General features: G+C 43.0%; 1 protein-coding gene across 1 annotated transcript in view; it reads right to left on the reverse strand.

Annotated features, from left to right (window-relative positions):
• The window catches only part of ric1 (RIC1 homolog, RAB6A GEF complex partner 1), a 78,380-nt gene that overhangs the window by 33,916 nt on the left and 29,464 nt on the right, over positions 1-15,000 (reverse strand). Inside the window, exon 3 of the mRNA XM_017681997.2 lies at positions 518-597. Coding sequence (XP_017537486.1) covers positions 518-597 — 80 coding nt within the window. The remainder of the gene's footprint in view (positions 1-517; positions 598-15,000) is intronic.

Consider the following 15,000-nt stretch of genomic DNA (forward strand, 5'->3'; position numbering starts at 1 on the left):
AGATCCAGCAGGAGGAGTCAGACCTGAGTGACGAACCCCGATACACACAACGCTCCAACATGCCATGCTTCTCCCTACATGTAGGTTTGTTTTAGACGCCTTATTGACTTTTACCTGCACTTTGCTCTGACACAGTGGAACAAAACAGAGCGTCACAACAAACACTAACTGGCCACTTTATTAGAAACCCTGACCTTGTGCTTCCACTAACTGGCCACTTTATTAGAAACCCTGACCTTGTGCTTCCACTAACTGGCCACTTTATTAGAAACCCTGACCTTGTGCTTCCACTAACTGGCCACTTTATTAGAAACCCTGACCTTGGCCTTCCACTAACTGGCCACTTTATTAGCAATACCCACCTTATGCTTTCACTAACTGGCCACTTTATTAGCAATACCCACCTTATGCTTTCACTAACTGGCCACTTTATTGGAAACACCTACCTCATGCTTCAAGTAAGAAAAGAGGGAGAGAGAACTAAAACAGGAGGAAAAGGAGGAGGTAAATCACTCACTTTGGATAGACAGGCTCATACAGGTATTTGTCGTCTCCTCCTCCGATGATGTCGAACAGGAGGACGTATCCATTGGCGGCCTGGAAAACAGAGCAGAGCGGAATTATTGAAGAGAGACGCCCCATCACTGATTAACCAAACAACACAGTGAGCAGGACACACACACAGACTGACACACACAGACACTTGTGTATATTTAGAGCAATGAATGAAAGTCTCATGGAGAGAAAGCTTTGCTGGGTGCTACTGACATTTCAACACCACATTTTCTTAATAGACGATATTTGGTGCATCATTAATAAATATAATACGAGTATCAACTGGATTAATAACTTAGCATTTACGGTGTTATTAAATTATCAATAACTTGGTATTAATGGTGCTACCAAATTAGCTTTAATAGCCTTAGCATTAATAATTCAGCATAAATGCTGTTAAAGTAGCATCAAAACTTCTCATTAACACTATTAATAAGTCAGCATTAAGTAAATGAGCCCATGCATGAATTAAGCTAATTCAACACCAACAGCACTAATAAACTTAACTGAGCACTAACAAAGATAATCAACCCATGAATATGAATAAATAAACACACGCTATGAACGGGCTAGCGGTCCTGCGCACCGAGACGAGGTGAGATTCCGACACCGGCTGCTCAAACTGCAGCGTTAGGACTCATTTACGCTCAGAATTCCATACGGATACAGACGGAGCTTTTCTCCGTACTCTGCGCTCATTCGGTCCGTATTTGTGCATGTCCTCTGAAGTTTCACGGATATGGACGAAACGGCGCAGTACCACCGGAAGCCATGGGGGGCAGTGCAGTCCACACGTTACAAAGTGTTTAATGGCCTCAGACACCACCGTCTACACTGTTGCTTTATTGTTGCTACATTATTGTGACGTCCACCACCGTCGTTTGCTGTTGTCAGAAACTTTGACCCTGGACTGCCCTCTAGTGGACGCTCTGCTTAACATCCATGCCTACGTACCGAAGTACGAGGGCAGCGATGGTTACGCTGAAGTGCCGCTGGACGGAGCGCACTAGTCCATGTGGGGTTTTCCGTCCTTTCGGTGAGGTCAGCCGTACTGTGCGCAGCAGCATTAGCGCCCCGCTAGTATGACTCACATTTTGCCCTCGTAATTCAGAGGTTCCAGCCACGTTCGGGGAAAAGTGTACAGCAAAACGTGAGCGTTCACCTACACCACAGCGCGGGACTGAGGTGAACCTCCTCAGAGAGAGAATCAGCTTTAGGACAAGTCTGTTGGCGCAGTGGACAGTGAGGTACTGGATGACCTGTTACAGTACGAGTGACCTCGTCTTCTCCACCGTACTTGAGTTTGTCAGTACTGACAGAAAAGTGTTCCGTTTTGCTCAGAAACAAAACAAAAAAAAACTTTGAAGCGGCTGTCTCCACGGCAACCGCGCACGAAGCAGGAACGTTAAATCGGGAAGACGGTAATTACCCACAATGGCATGTCAACAGACACGCCAGATGGATGGAGATGGAGTGATGGAGGAGCGCCAGAGGAAAAGAAAAGCCTCCTCTCACTCAATCCCACAGAGAGAGAAAGAGAAAGAGAGAGAGACGAAAAGAATATGAGAAAGACAAACAGAATGATGGACAGATAAGAGACACCCACCCAAATACTGCAAACACACAACCTATAAAAAAATCTGCCCAGTTTATAAACACCTTTTTATTTTCCTTTATACCTCAACTTCTGATTTCTATTATTTAATTTATGAATTTTCACTGTTACTCTTTTGACGATAATCAGTTTTTATTCATTCATTTATCAAATAAAATTGAGTTTCATTCTTAGTCCTTCCTGATGACTCTTCTTAGAGTTATTATATATATATATAAATAAACATACATACACACACACACTCTTTGGCTGACGTGATTTTACAGCTGGATTCAGATCTGGTGATCGTGAAGGCCGCTGCAGAACACTAAACTCATGACACCAGTTTAAGACGACTTTTGTTTTGTGGCATGGTGCATTATCATGCTGGAAATTGCCACTAGATGGTAAATTGTGGCCACGAAGGGACGAACAGGATCAGCTACAACATGTAAATATGCTGTGGCATTTAAGCGACGACTGATCGGTATAAAGGGCCCAAAATGTGCTGAGAACATTCCGCACCCCATTACACCACCTCCACCAGCCTGGACTGTTCACACAAGACAGGCTGGGTGCATGGAGTCATGCTGTTGGAGCCCAATTCTGACACCAGGTTACGTTTCTCCAGCCTTCAAATGTCCCGTTTTGGTGAGCCTGTGTCCACCACAGCCTCAGCTTTCTGTTCTTGGATGACAGAAGTGGAACCCGACATGGTCTTCTGCTGTTGTAGCCCAATCACCTGTTTTTTCTTTTAGGGTGTCCTGATTCTTGTTTAGCTAGAGGGGTATGGCGAAGTGTTAGGACCACATGGCCCTCTAAACAGTGTTATGAGAAAAAACAAAGTCGTGCAAACGACCAAAGAAACCCACAAATATGAGTATTTTCTCTATTCAAAAATTACGATAATCATTGTTTTATCTTAGTTTAATGTTGTTTCAGTGTATTATGGTACGTTTTCTCATGACAAGCACAAAACATTGCTAGTATTATGCTGATGTCTCGGTAGCTAGCTAGCTAAATTTCCCATTCCGCCTTAAATGGTGCAGCAGTTACATTCTGGCACCTCAGGTGTCAGAACTGTTGCACCATTTAAGGTGGAAAGGGAAAATTCATATCAGAAGAATTAGAGGTGGGTGATAAATACTCAGCAGGATAGGAAATGGCCCTAGTTTGGGCATTTTTGGTAGGATATGTAGCGGAAATATGAGGGAAAGTCAATGAAATTAATATGAAGTCAGTATGCTGATCAGTCTGAAATGTGCTTCCGCTGGTGTGTGTGTGTGTGTGATCAGTATTACTGGCTGTAATTAGATAAAGTGTAAAGGCCTTTTCCTCTGTGCGCTGAATGAGAAAGATCACAGTGTCCTAGTTTAGCTTTAGCATTAGCTATAAATCTGGCAGGACACACTGCAGCCGCCTGCACGCTTCGTACTGTCGGCTGTTATGAAATCCAAACACTGCTGTTATTACAGTCTGATCTGCTATATCAGAGAATTCATGACTCATTTCTCCTCTGTATGTTTCAGAGAACACAGTGTAGAATATAAAAAAGGGACCAGTTCTGAAAACTCAGTGGCCGAATTGTAAAATACCGAATAAAACAAACAGATACATTCACCTCACTACAACCGAGTTCTTGATTAAGTGCCAAGACACTAAAAGAACTACAAACTGCACGGTGAAGAATCTGCTCACATAGACACCGAGTAACAGAACTTAGATACTGTTTAAATTGAGCCACATGCTAAACAAGCTCCTCTATAAGTATCCCTAAAAACCCTAAAACAAACCCTACAAAACTGCTCCAGCTCATTCTCCCTCCTCTACCAAACTTTTATCAAACAAATGCATTCCGGTAGGTAGCATTCTCCCAGATGCATCCATCAGACTGATAGACAGAGAAGCTGATTCATCACTCCAGACAACACGTTTGCACTGCTCCAGAGTTCAGATGGGGTGCTTTACACCACTCTAGCTGACGCTTGGCACTGAGCATTAGTGATCTTAGGCTTGTGTGCAGCTGCTCAGCCATGGAAACTGTCATGAAGTTTCTAATGCAGTTTGCAGCTTCTAATTTGGTTACAAGTTATGCTTTGCTTCTCAAAGGGGCTGAACCTGATGACCACGAGAGAGAATTTATTGAAGACCCGGTCAAAGCTTGAAGGTTGTACCTTCCAATGACGCGATTCAATAATCTACTTGATTTTGAGATCGTTCGAGACTTAAACATCGGGCCAAACCTACGTTAACATGTGAAGACGTCTTGAACACATCTGAAAAACTCCTGGAGCCTCAAAACACGGCCTACAGAGCTTATAAACGGATATGCATCATGAATCGTTTTATAAAAGCATCGTAGTACCCTGAGGTGAGCTCGTCTCGAGACTCACAACCCAGCACCCGCTCTCAGATGTTACACTGATGCTTTAACACTTTGAGGTGAGCACATCTGTCACACATACATAAACCCAAATACAGGTGTTGCCCTGGCGACGGGCCACAAAAGGCCAAGGGCCAGGCTCTTATCTAATTACACCCTCCGTTCTAGCCAACACACGTGTCATTACCACGTATCAAAGGAGAAGCAGCTCAAGAGCTAAAACGTGGAATATAGGCGGAGTGAATCATCAGAGCGCTGCTCGGGGCTCCGTTGCCGCGGCAACCAGAAACTGAATGGAAAGGAAGTCTGTCTGAGTTACTGTACAAACTACAGGTGGAGGTTTCAACCAACATGCTGACATTTGGGTTTATCTCATAATGTAGAGCAGATCTAGGATGTGTGCTGTAAGATGACGCCAGACTGCAGAGGCAGTAACTCGATCTGTTTGACACAAAGGCCGTCTTATGCATTCTTTCCAACATGTATGGACCTGTCGAGGGTTTCTCAGTCTCCTCGTGGCCTCTCCCCATTTATGAAACAAATACAGAAATAATAATTAGTAGCAGCCCTCGTCTAACACATTAAATCTCTTATGCTGAGCACTTCTGAATTAACCCAACAAGCTGTAGTTGGAAAGTAAGTTTTAATGGAGAGTTTCTGAACTCCACAGTGAAATAAACTACCAAGTAGGTCAACAAATAACTGCTGTAATCAAAGAGGACAGTATTTATACTAAGAAAATTCCAGCTCTGCGGCTTTTTCTCAAGATCTGACCGGTCAATCAGGACAGGACTTTTTTTTTGACAGGACAGATCCAAAAAATGCTAAAATCTAAGGTACAGCTGCCGTTACTGATGTCAAACAAAACTAAACTAAGTTATGAATAGGTGAGAGCGCCCCCTAGTGTTCATCAGAGCGCTGCCGTCCCCCAGTTTCAGTCTCCATTTCCCCAAATGCTTTAGCTGAACGCGCCAACGTTATTCCTCCTAATAAACAGACACACGTTCAGCTCCGTCTCCTCATTATTCACCATCATCACTGTAATATTTTATCATCAACATTAACACAGGAAGGTAATCAGAGGGACGGTGGAGAATCGAGTCTGCAGCGTCTGAGATTTTTAAAACGCAGAGTTAGAAAAGAAAAACATCTCACAGTGAAAGCAGCGTTTTACAGATCTTTTACAGATCGTTTTATACATCTAGCCTCATTATGCTAGCGGTGAACTACGCTGTCTGACACAGCTGCCTCAAAAACATAGAAACGGACCTTAAACAGATGTTTACAGGGTTCTTTGAGTGCTTAATGTTCTACATAAAACCATTTTCTGCACCAAAGAACCCCTGAAGAACCATCATTTCATAAGAGTGCACCAATTAGCTCAGCACATATTTACATGAACTCATGCTGAGATGCTCAGTATCTCTAACAGACTTGATCATGTAGTTTCTGACACTGTATGACTCAAAGTCATCAATAAACATGGACTGAAACATGTTAGCACAGCTTAAAAACAGAGGGGGCGGTCAGTACTTTGGTCCAGACTTTACTGATAATGGTGTGTAATGTGGTGTCAGAAACCACATAAGCAAGTCTGCTGGAGATTACAATCACCTAAAATACTATTACCAAGATCTTTCTTCTAAAGTACCACTGGACTAATTCACTGGTCCACCTCATTAGGTCCACCTCCCACTGGGCTGCTTTTCTTCTATTCAGTTTTTTCACTGAATTAAACAGTGAGGACTCTTCATTTGAAATCCTTTCAAGTCTGGGTGTTCGGTTGCTGTGTCTGGAAAATCCATCAGAAGTCTTTTTAAAAAAAAAAAAAAAAAAAAAAAAAAAAAACAGAGCTGCTCCATCATGCAAGGTTTCCCTTTACAAACAAAGGCCATCTGTTAAAATGAGACGGCCTGAATCAGAGTGTAAATGCATGCCGTCTACGACAGCGCCTGATAACAACAGTGCACTAAAACATACACAAAAGTAACATATACAGACGGCTGGTCAAGGCTGGGTGGTTTCCTGAATGCTTAATATATTAGCCATGATATTTTTAGAAGATAAAAAGTTAGACATAACTGAACACTGTAGTGGTTTCAGTGCACATTTTATGCAGGCTGAGGTTTCTGAAGACCACCTAAACTGTGAAGTTCTTCATAGCATGGATTCTACAAGATGTTGGAAATATACCTTCTAGATTCTGGCCCATGTTGACCATCAGTTCATCAGTAATAACGGGCCAAGAAAACATTCCCTACCCTGTTATACCACCTGCACCTGCTGACACGAGGCATACTAGGTCCATGGATTCATGCTGCTGGCACCAATTCCTGACGTAACCATGATCCTAGCTACTCATCAGAAATCCTGATTCATCAGACCAGGCTACGTTTTTGTCTTCAACTGTCTAGTTTTGCTGAATGCTGTGTCCACTGCAGCTTCAGCTTTCTGTTCCTGGCTTACAGAAGTGAAATTCGACATGGTCTTCTGCTGTTGTAGCCCATCTACCTCAAGGTCCGACGTGTGTGTTCTGAGATGCTTTTCTGCTCACCACACACTTGTACAGAGTCGTTATCGGAGTGACCATAGCCTTCCTTTCAGCTCAAACTAGTCTGGCCTCTCTCAACAAGGCACTTCCATCTATAGAGCTGCCACTCACTGGATGTTTTTTTCTTTATTGCTCCATTCTGAGTAACTCTGAATAGAGATGCTGTGCGTAAAAGTCTCAGGAGATCAGCAGTTAATGACCAGCCCATCTGGCATCAACGATCACAGTCAAAAATCACTGGAATCACATCTTCACATCTTCATGGTTGATGTGAACTTTACCTGAAGCTGCTGGCCGTACCGGCAAGATTTTATACAGCGCTGCCAAATGACTTGCTGATTACAGGTGTTCCTAATAAAGTGCTCAGTGAAGTAAAAACAAAACGGCTCTCAGCTGTGACACGAAACTCCATCAACATGCCGTCTACTAATCTGTTTGTCCTTCTCCATTTCAGGCATCCACTCAGAATAATTTGAGTGCCTGCTGCTTTGGACAAAACTGCCATGAATGCCTGCACTTCCGGTTATTGTTGGCTGCAGGGAGGTGGACGGCACTCGACAAGGGTACGCTCTATAAACAACATCGTCATCATGTATCCTCCACAGCTAGAGGACAGGATGAAGAGAGATGCTCACAAACACCACAGCCCAAAACAGGACACTGAACACTGTATCCGTCATTTTAATGGTTGTGTTTGTGACCAGTTAATTCCTACCGGTATATCATCCACCGCTAAAGCCTTCCTGCAAATACCACACACTACTTAGGACTCCTCAAATCACGATACTACCAGTGCTAGGGGGGGTGAAGGCTAGACCAGGCTTCCTCTAAGACCCATGAAGTGCCACAGCATCCTTTCAAACTACCGCTCATGCAACGTCATTGGCCAACCAAAACACACTGAGGAGAATGCTAACCGCCAGACCTCTTACATCAGCTGACAGATGCCTGCATTGACTAACATCATGCCAAGTGATGGAGCAAAACGGGGCAGAGGGGTGGGTAGTTGGGGGACTTTGTACCCACCAAGAGAGTGAGGCCAATTGTGCCCTTTTGGACTCCCGGATCGAACTTGCGATCTCCGGATGATGAGGTCAACGCTTAAATGTTTGCACCACTCAGGAGCCTAGTCCCATTTCTTATTTTTACCCCTACCCCTTGTTTGAGTGTTGCCCCTTGGAACTGAGTTATAGGGATAGTGGTTGAAATCTTTCTCTATGAACTGGGACCCTCAAATAAAAAGTGCATTGCTTCATTAACAGATACTAGCGCCACTCTGAAAGCAACCCTGCAAGTCTGCAATGACAGCAGAGGAGGGTAAAGTTCAGGTCCTCACTGCTGGGCTTTATTTACACTTATGGCCTCATATGCCTCCAAAGAGGGGGGCAATAGTTTATTATTACCCACCCCTAATTGTTCAGAGATATGAAGCTGAAGTCAAATATTCAGCAGATTCTTGTTGTTGATGTGTAATGGCGGTTCCACACTTTCCGCCCATAAAGATCAGACTGGCTACATCATACTTTTGTACAGTATGTTGTGGACTGACTTCCTAAACAGATAAACATCTGCTCTCCTGTTGATTCTGTCGTGAATCATGTGGCTCTTAAGCCTTTTTCCCAGCCCTGCTGAAAGAGGACGAACCATGCTGCCTCGTCCTGACCTGGACTTTGAATGAATTAACTACCACCGGTGATGAGTTGACCGTGTAAATGCAGGACTATTCAGCAGCGTGGAAGGAGTGTGGCTCCATTCATGAAGTGAAAGGTGGTGTGACGTTGGCTGCTGTTGGATAATTCCTCCCTCAGACGTTCCTCCCACAGTTACAGGACCGAGTTCTAGCAGAAGGAGCTAACGCCTGGCTGAGACGAGGGAAAAATGATCTCAAAAGGCCTCGGCCTTGTTGCGCAAGACTGTACAATGAGTGGAATGTCTCGCTTCTAGTTTTGGTTTGGACTTGTATCCTTATTTACGACTGAACTCTGCCTCGCTGTTACCCTTACAAGCTGCAGGCACGACAAAAACATGGTGTAACTATGTAAATCATATTTCCTGACTTATAATTCACTGACATAAGAGTGAACCGTCTACAGCACGTCAATCTGAACAACACTTCACCAAGAACCTTTTGATCATGCTGGTTCTTTCAGTGTTCATGATTCTATTTAGAATGTATATATAATCAATCACTTTCTTTACTAAGAGAAACCCATGTTCTTCAAGGGCTGTTTAGTTTTCAAACGACAAAGAAAATGGTTCTATAGAGACCGCTGAAAGAACCCTTTGCACAATTAAAAGGGTCCTTGTCATCATGAAAAGGATCTTCAAATTGATAGAGAACATGCTGTAGATGTTTCTACATAGCACTTTTTTGTAAAGGGTTCTATACAGCACTAAAAATGTTCTATTGATACATTCGTAAAAAAAAGAGGGTCCTTCGAAGGTTCTTTAATAAAGATATTAATCTATATAGAACCAGTAATGCTTAAAGAACCCTTCGCATGATAAAAGGGTTCTTGGTATCAGGTAAGGGTTCTTCAAATTGATAGGATACATGCTGCAAATGGTTCCATACAGCATTTTTTCTATATAGCACCAAAAAGGGTTCTACTATGGTTTTGATATCAAGGCTGTAATAGCAGAACCCTTTTTGGTGCTACATAGAACCATCTGCAGCACATTCTCCATCAATCTGAAGAGCATTCCACCATGCAAAGGGTCCTTTGAGTGTTCATGGTTCTCTGCTTCAAGCGTTTACAGCTCTGCAACAGTAATATAGAAGCTTCAGGCTTCTATGGGTTAAACCGGAGGTCAGGGAGTTGCTGTACTGCTGACATGGCAGCGGCGTGGATGAGTGTGTGTGTGTTTACACACCACACACTGATAATCACTCGGCCCACAGTGTGGAACCTGTAAACTCAGGATCTGTCTTATGCTCTCACCATCTCCAGGTGTGTCTGTGTGGAGCGCTTTCAACTGAGGGTACAAAACACAAAACAGAGCCTCTGCTTTCTGCGCCGAAAAGAAAAGCCAGTTAAGTGTGACCACTTTTAAAGGGGCTATGAGGGGCTCTCTGTTCTTCTCTTTCAATTTTTCAACCGTTAGAATCAAACAGGCTGAAAAGACAAATCATTTCACCACAGAGATGACAGATTTTTAATCAAATATTCTGCATTCTATGCATTTTTTATATACTAAATTATCATTTGTACAGAGGCACCGATTCCGCTTTTCCCTTCCGATACCTGTTTCGTTAGTATCGGCCGATACTGAGTACCAATACCGATACCTGCTCCTTTAGTATCGTCTGACAGAGTACCAATACTGATATCAACTTTAAACTGACCTGACCTAAGTCCTGCTGCTTATACAATTACATTTTTAAATATTTTAATATTTATTTCGGTAAAATTTGCTCTGCATCACAAGTAAAACATACTCAGCTTGGCTAGATGGCCTATACTCTATATACTTGTCTATTGTCTAACTGTATATATTTAGTATTTACTGTTACATAATTAGTAATAAAAACAATGTTTATCAACTCTCTGGCTCAAAAACAGCTGAGCATTATTCAGATAAACCTGTGGTTTAGACATTAGCACATTAGCAGCTTCTCTGGCTCAAAAACGGAGCTGAACATTGTATCACACCTAAATTTCTCGAGTCATTTGCGTCATACGTGCATTTTGTTCCCTTGTGCTGCATCTGAGCGTCAGCTGAGTAAATATCACCGTCTTCTGTCAGTATCAGCGACAGCGAAGAAACGGGCCATGAGAAGGTGCTGAGAGACGCAGCTGACCGACTGAGCTGCTGCATAGGCAGGGCTAGTTGATCCACAGGCCCGTCTCGGGCTGCTGTGCTAAAGGCCAAACGCCTCATTACGCCCAGAGTCCGGTGGTTCGCTCTGCTCTCTCAACAACATTAACTCAGTCTGCAAAGTGACCACACAGCAGCAGACAAATGATTACTGAAAGAAGCAGCTTACAGCTCTTTTAGCATGTTTATCACACCAAAACCTGCTGTTACAGATTCTGCTATGAACGTTTTTACTGCTGCTCGTCATCCCTCACCGCTGATGTGGTATCATGTATCATGTCCACTAGCCCGCATGCTTGTGTCAGAAATTGCTTTGAAGCATCAGTCACATATATTCCCATCACTGATAAAGGGTTTAAGCGCCAGTATTGGTGCCAATACCGATATAATATCGGTGCAATGCTAAATATTTGCGTTTTATGTGCCACAACAACCCTAATTCATTTTTCCATGACCCTTTTCCTCCCTTACAATCAAACAGGCTGCTATTGTTACTGTGCCTTTAAGACGGAGATGTAAATGAGCTCTGCTCTGATTGGCTGCCTCTTTCAAACTGTATTCTGAGCTGTCACTCCTTAAGACTTCAGTGTGAGTGGGCGGCGCTAGGATGAATAGGCGGGTATATCCAAGCTTGCTGGTTTTTGTGACATCACAAAAGCGTTCTGGAGCGGAGGAAGGGAACTCGGCTCCCCCTGAGATACGAGCCCTTTAAAGGAAGATTGATTAGCGTGTGATTATTCTCGTGTCCTGCCTGAAGACGGATGAAGCTGCACCGACGACCACTTCATCTTTTAGGTCTGATCTGACCCAAAAAAATTTAATACATTTAAAAAATCCATTCTCTGCTCAATTATGAAGCACTCGGAGCGGAAATGTTCCTCACTGTTGCCGTGGTTACTAAAGAAAAAATAATAATAAAGCGCTTTACTCGGGCCTACAGAAGAGGAACAGGAGGGCCAGGTTACATTATCACACAGCAACTGCCTCCAACATGTACACTCTAACAACATGGGAAAGCACATAACCAAATAAAAATATTCCGATGGAAACTTACGTTACTGCAGAGATTCTGAGGTAGAACACAGAATTTCAGCTTTATAGAAGCACAAAGCCACTTAAAGCTGCTCACTACAGTAAAATCTCTTTGAAGCCTGTTACAGGACCTGGTTCTTTGCCATGAGGAGCTGCAATGCCTCGTCTACACAACAGAAACGAGCCCCAGGCCTTCGCTGTTTTTTTTTTACTTAAAGCTGTTATCTCTGGGCAAACACTAAGAATAGTGTTTAAATAAATACTGTTTAATAAATAGTTACTGTTCTGTCAGTTTTCTAGATCATCCTCAAGGGATGCTTCAGAAGTGGAGGAAACTAAGACACAGAAAAAACGTTTGGCTAATTAGTAATTCATTCAATAGCTATTAAGAATTATTCAGCATTTGCACACAATATTTGGAATCTACGACAAATTATTCAGTATCTACTATGATTTATTCCGTATCCGCTGCAAATGATTCCGTATCCGCTGCAAATGATTCCGTATCTACCATGAATTATTCAGTATCTACTACGAATTACTTAGTAAGCACTACAATCTTTTTGCCCTCTACTACGAATTGTTGGCCTATAAATTAAAATAAACCTACTATGAGTTATTCAGCACCCCCAATTAATTATTTAATAATCATTAACAGTAACCATTTCCAAACTTTTCAACAAAGTCCTTTTTTTTTAAATAAATAAATTTAATAAATAATTTTTTGTTTAATAAATCCTAAACTACAAATTATTTGGTACCTAGCCAATTATTTAGTAACTAATGTCACTCATTCAGTCTCGACTACTAATATAACTCCTTAAACTTTACAGCTATGATGAATACAGAGCCTGGAGTTTAAGAGGTTAATCTGTTTTTACTGGTTTGTTTTGCTCTTTCTGAAATTTTCCCCTAATTCGCTCCGTTTAAACCTCAGAAAGTGAGTCTAGAGCACGGAGGATGGAGCCAAACCCTGAATACACATCAACATTAAGAGTCAAAGCCTCCTCATGCTAACCTACTCATTAACCTCCAAACATCATATGGGACACAGTCAGCGAGAAGCTGCTTTCCCTGAAGCCGCAGGAGGAAGCGGAGGCCAGGAGGACGAGGGAGGTTCTGTGCGGTCATGGGAAGAAAATAGCGAGAGCGAAGGAGCTGCTTGTGGGGAAAAAAAAAAAAAAAGGAAAAACAACAAACAAGTCGCTGAAAGAGGAGCAACTCCTCCCCCTTCTCCGATTCCAACTCTATTCTGGAGAGAGAGAAAAAAAAGGGATCAAGATTTTATAAAGAAGTCACGTTTTGGGTGTTACAGTAGCGAAGAGTGAGAGAAACGGAGAGAGGGATGGAGGCATGACCGCAGGGAGAGCAGTGGTGGGTGAAACATCTGGAGAACATATGATCTCGGCTGGGAGGAGTAACGTCCACTCACCAGCTATTTAGGGATTTAACGTCAGAGAGAGAAAGGCAGATGGGGTAGAGGTTGAAATAGTGGACCCAGCTATTTCAAGACCAAGGAACATCAAGGACATAACTTACGGTTTTCGCTAAAAAGAGAGCTATGCTAGCACACCTGTTAGCATTAGCCAAACGCATTCTGGGAAAGATCATGACAACAGCAAGAATCTTATATAGACATTCCTTTTTCCAGATGTATAAAACGGTCACATCTGTAAATTCTAAAATTACAATTTATAAAAGTGCGCGACATGTTTGTTTATCCTCGACTGCGTTCTGACTCGTGATCAGGCATCAGTTTCAAGCTTCCCGAACCAATTGGAAAAACTGTTTACAGCATGGAATGTTTAACTAGTATTTTGGGTAACTGGATTGGATTAAAGTGAACTTTTTGTACCACAATAGGGAAATTTCCCCTCCGCAATCGAACCCATCCGTGCAGTGAAACACCATGTACACACTACTGCTGGTGCTTTATGAAAACGTTCTGTCCAACTAGCGTGCTACGATGTGTTTGCTCACACCCTGAGCAGTGGTCACCAACCCTCCTACTGGAGATCTTTCCTGCAAGGTTTAGGACCAACCCGCAGATAACACGCTCGCCCAACACTGACACATCTGATCATCTAATCAAGGATTTCTGAAGACGTTCATCGGCTTAAGCAGGTGTGGCAGGTGTGGTTGGAACTAGACGCGACAAGAAAGATCTCCAGGCAAGATCTACACCTCCGTCTGGCCAATTTCTAACAAAGCTATTTCACTCAACACAGCACGCTGTAGACTGAAAAACTAAGCTACAGCTCTTTACTAACTTGTGCTACACTCAGCGCTGACGCGAAATGCAGGTGGTGACATAGACAGTAGGACAATTGTGGCCTAATTTACAAAGAAATGTTTTTTTTAATTAATTAAGTGATACTTTTTTTAATCCCACAAACAGGGAAATTCCACCTCCGCATTTAACCCATCCATGAAGTGAAACACCACACACACACACTAGGGGGCAGTGAGCACACTTGCCCGGAGAGGTGGGCAGCCCTATCCACGGAGCCCGGGGAGCAATTGGGGGTTAGGTGTCTTGCTCAAGGGCACCTCAGTAATGGACTATCAGGGATCAAACCGGCAACCTTCCGGTTACAGGGCCAGTTCCCTAACCTCCAGCCCACGACTGCCCCAAGAATATGGGGCAATATGGATGTCGTGTTAATCAGTTCATCAGTTCTACAGATGACAAGATTTTGTCTCGGTTTTGTTCACCTACATGTGCTTTGGAAAGTGGTTGTGAGGCTGAAATTCCTGGTGGGAACATAACACCATAAATGACTTCAGATTTCTTTTAGTGGCCAGTTATGAAACAAAAGGCTATGCTCAAATTACAAGCCCCATCGCTCAAATCCGATCTCTGGCATGATGGTTCACACTCGTTTAGGCAAGTGATTCAAATCTGCCTTTAATGTGAACGAATCCTGAAGGCATCCTGAAATGACCCGCATGACCACATCCTACTCAGTAATGTCACAAATGAATCATCAGCGCAAACTAACGAGCAGAACGAGCTTCGCTGAGAAGATAATTAACACTGATCAGCTCTCAGCTTCATTATCAAAG

This window comes from Pygocentrus nattereri, chromosome 16 (assembly GCF_015220715.1).
Source record: "Pygocentrus nattereri isolate fPygNat1 chromosome 16, fPygNat1.pri, whole genome shotgun sequence".
NCBI lineage: Eukaryota > Metazoa > Chordata > Actinopteri > Characiformes > Serrasalmidae > Pygocentrus > Pygocentrus nattereri.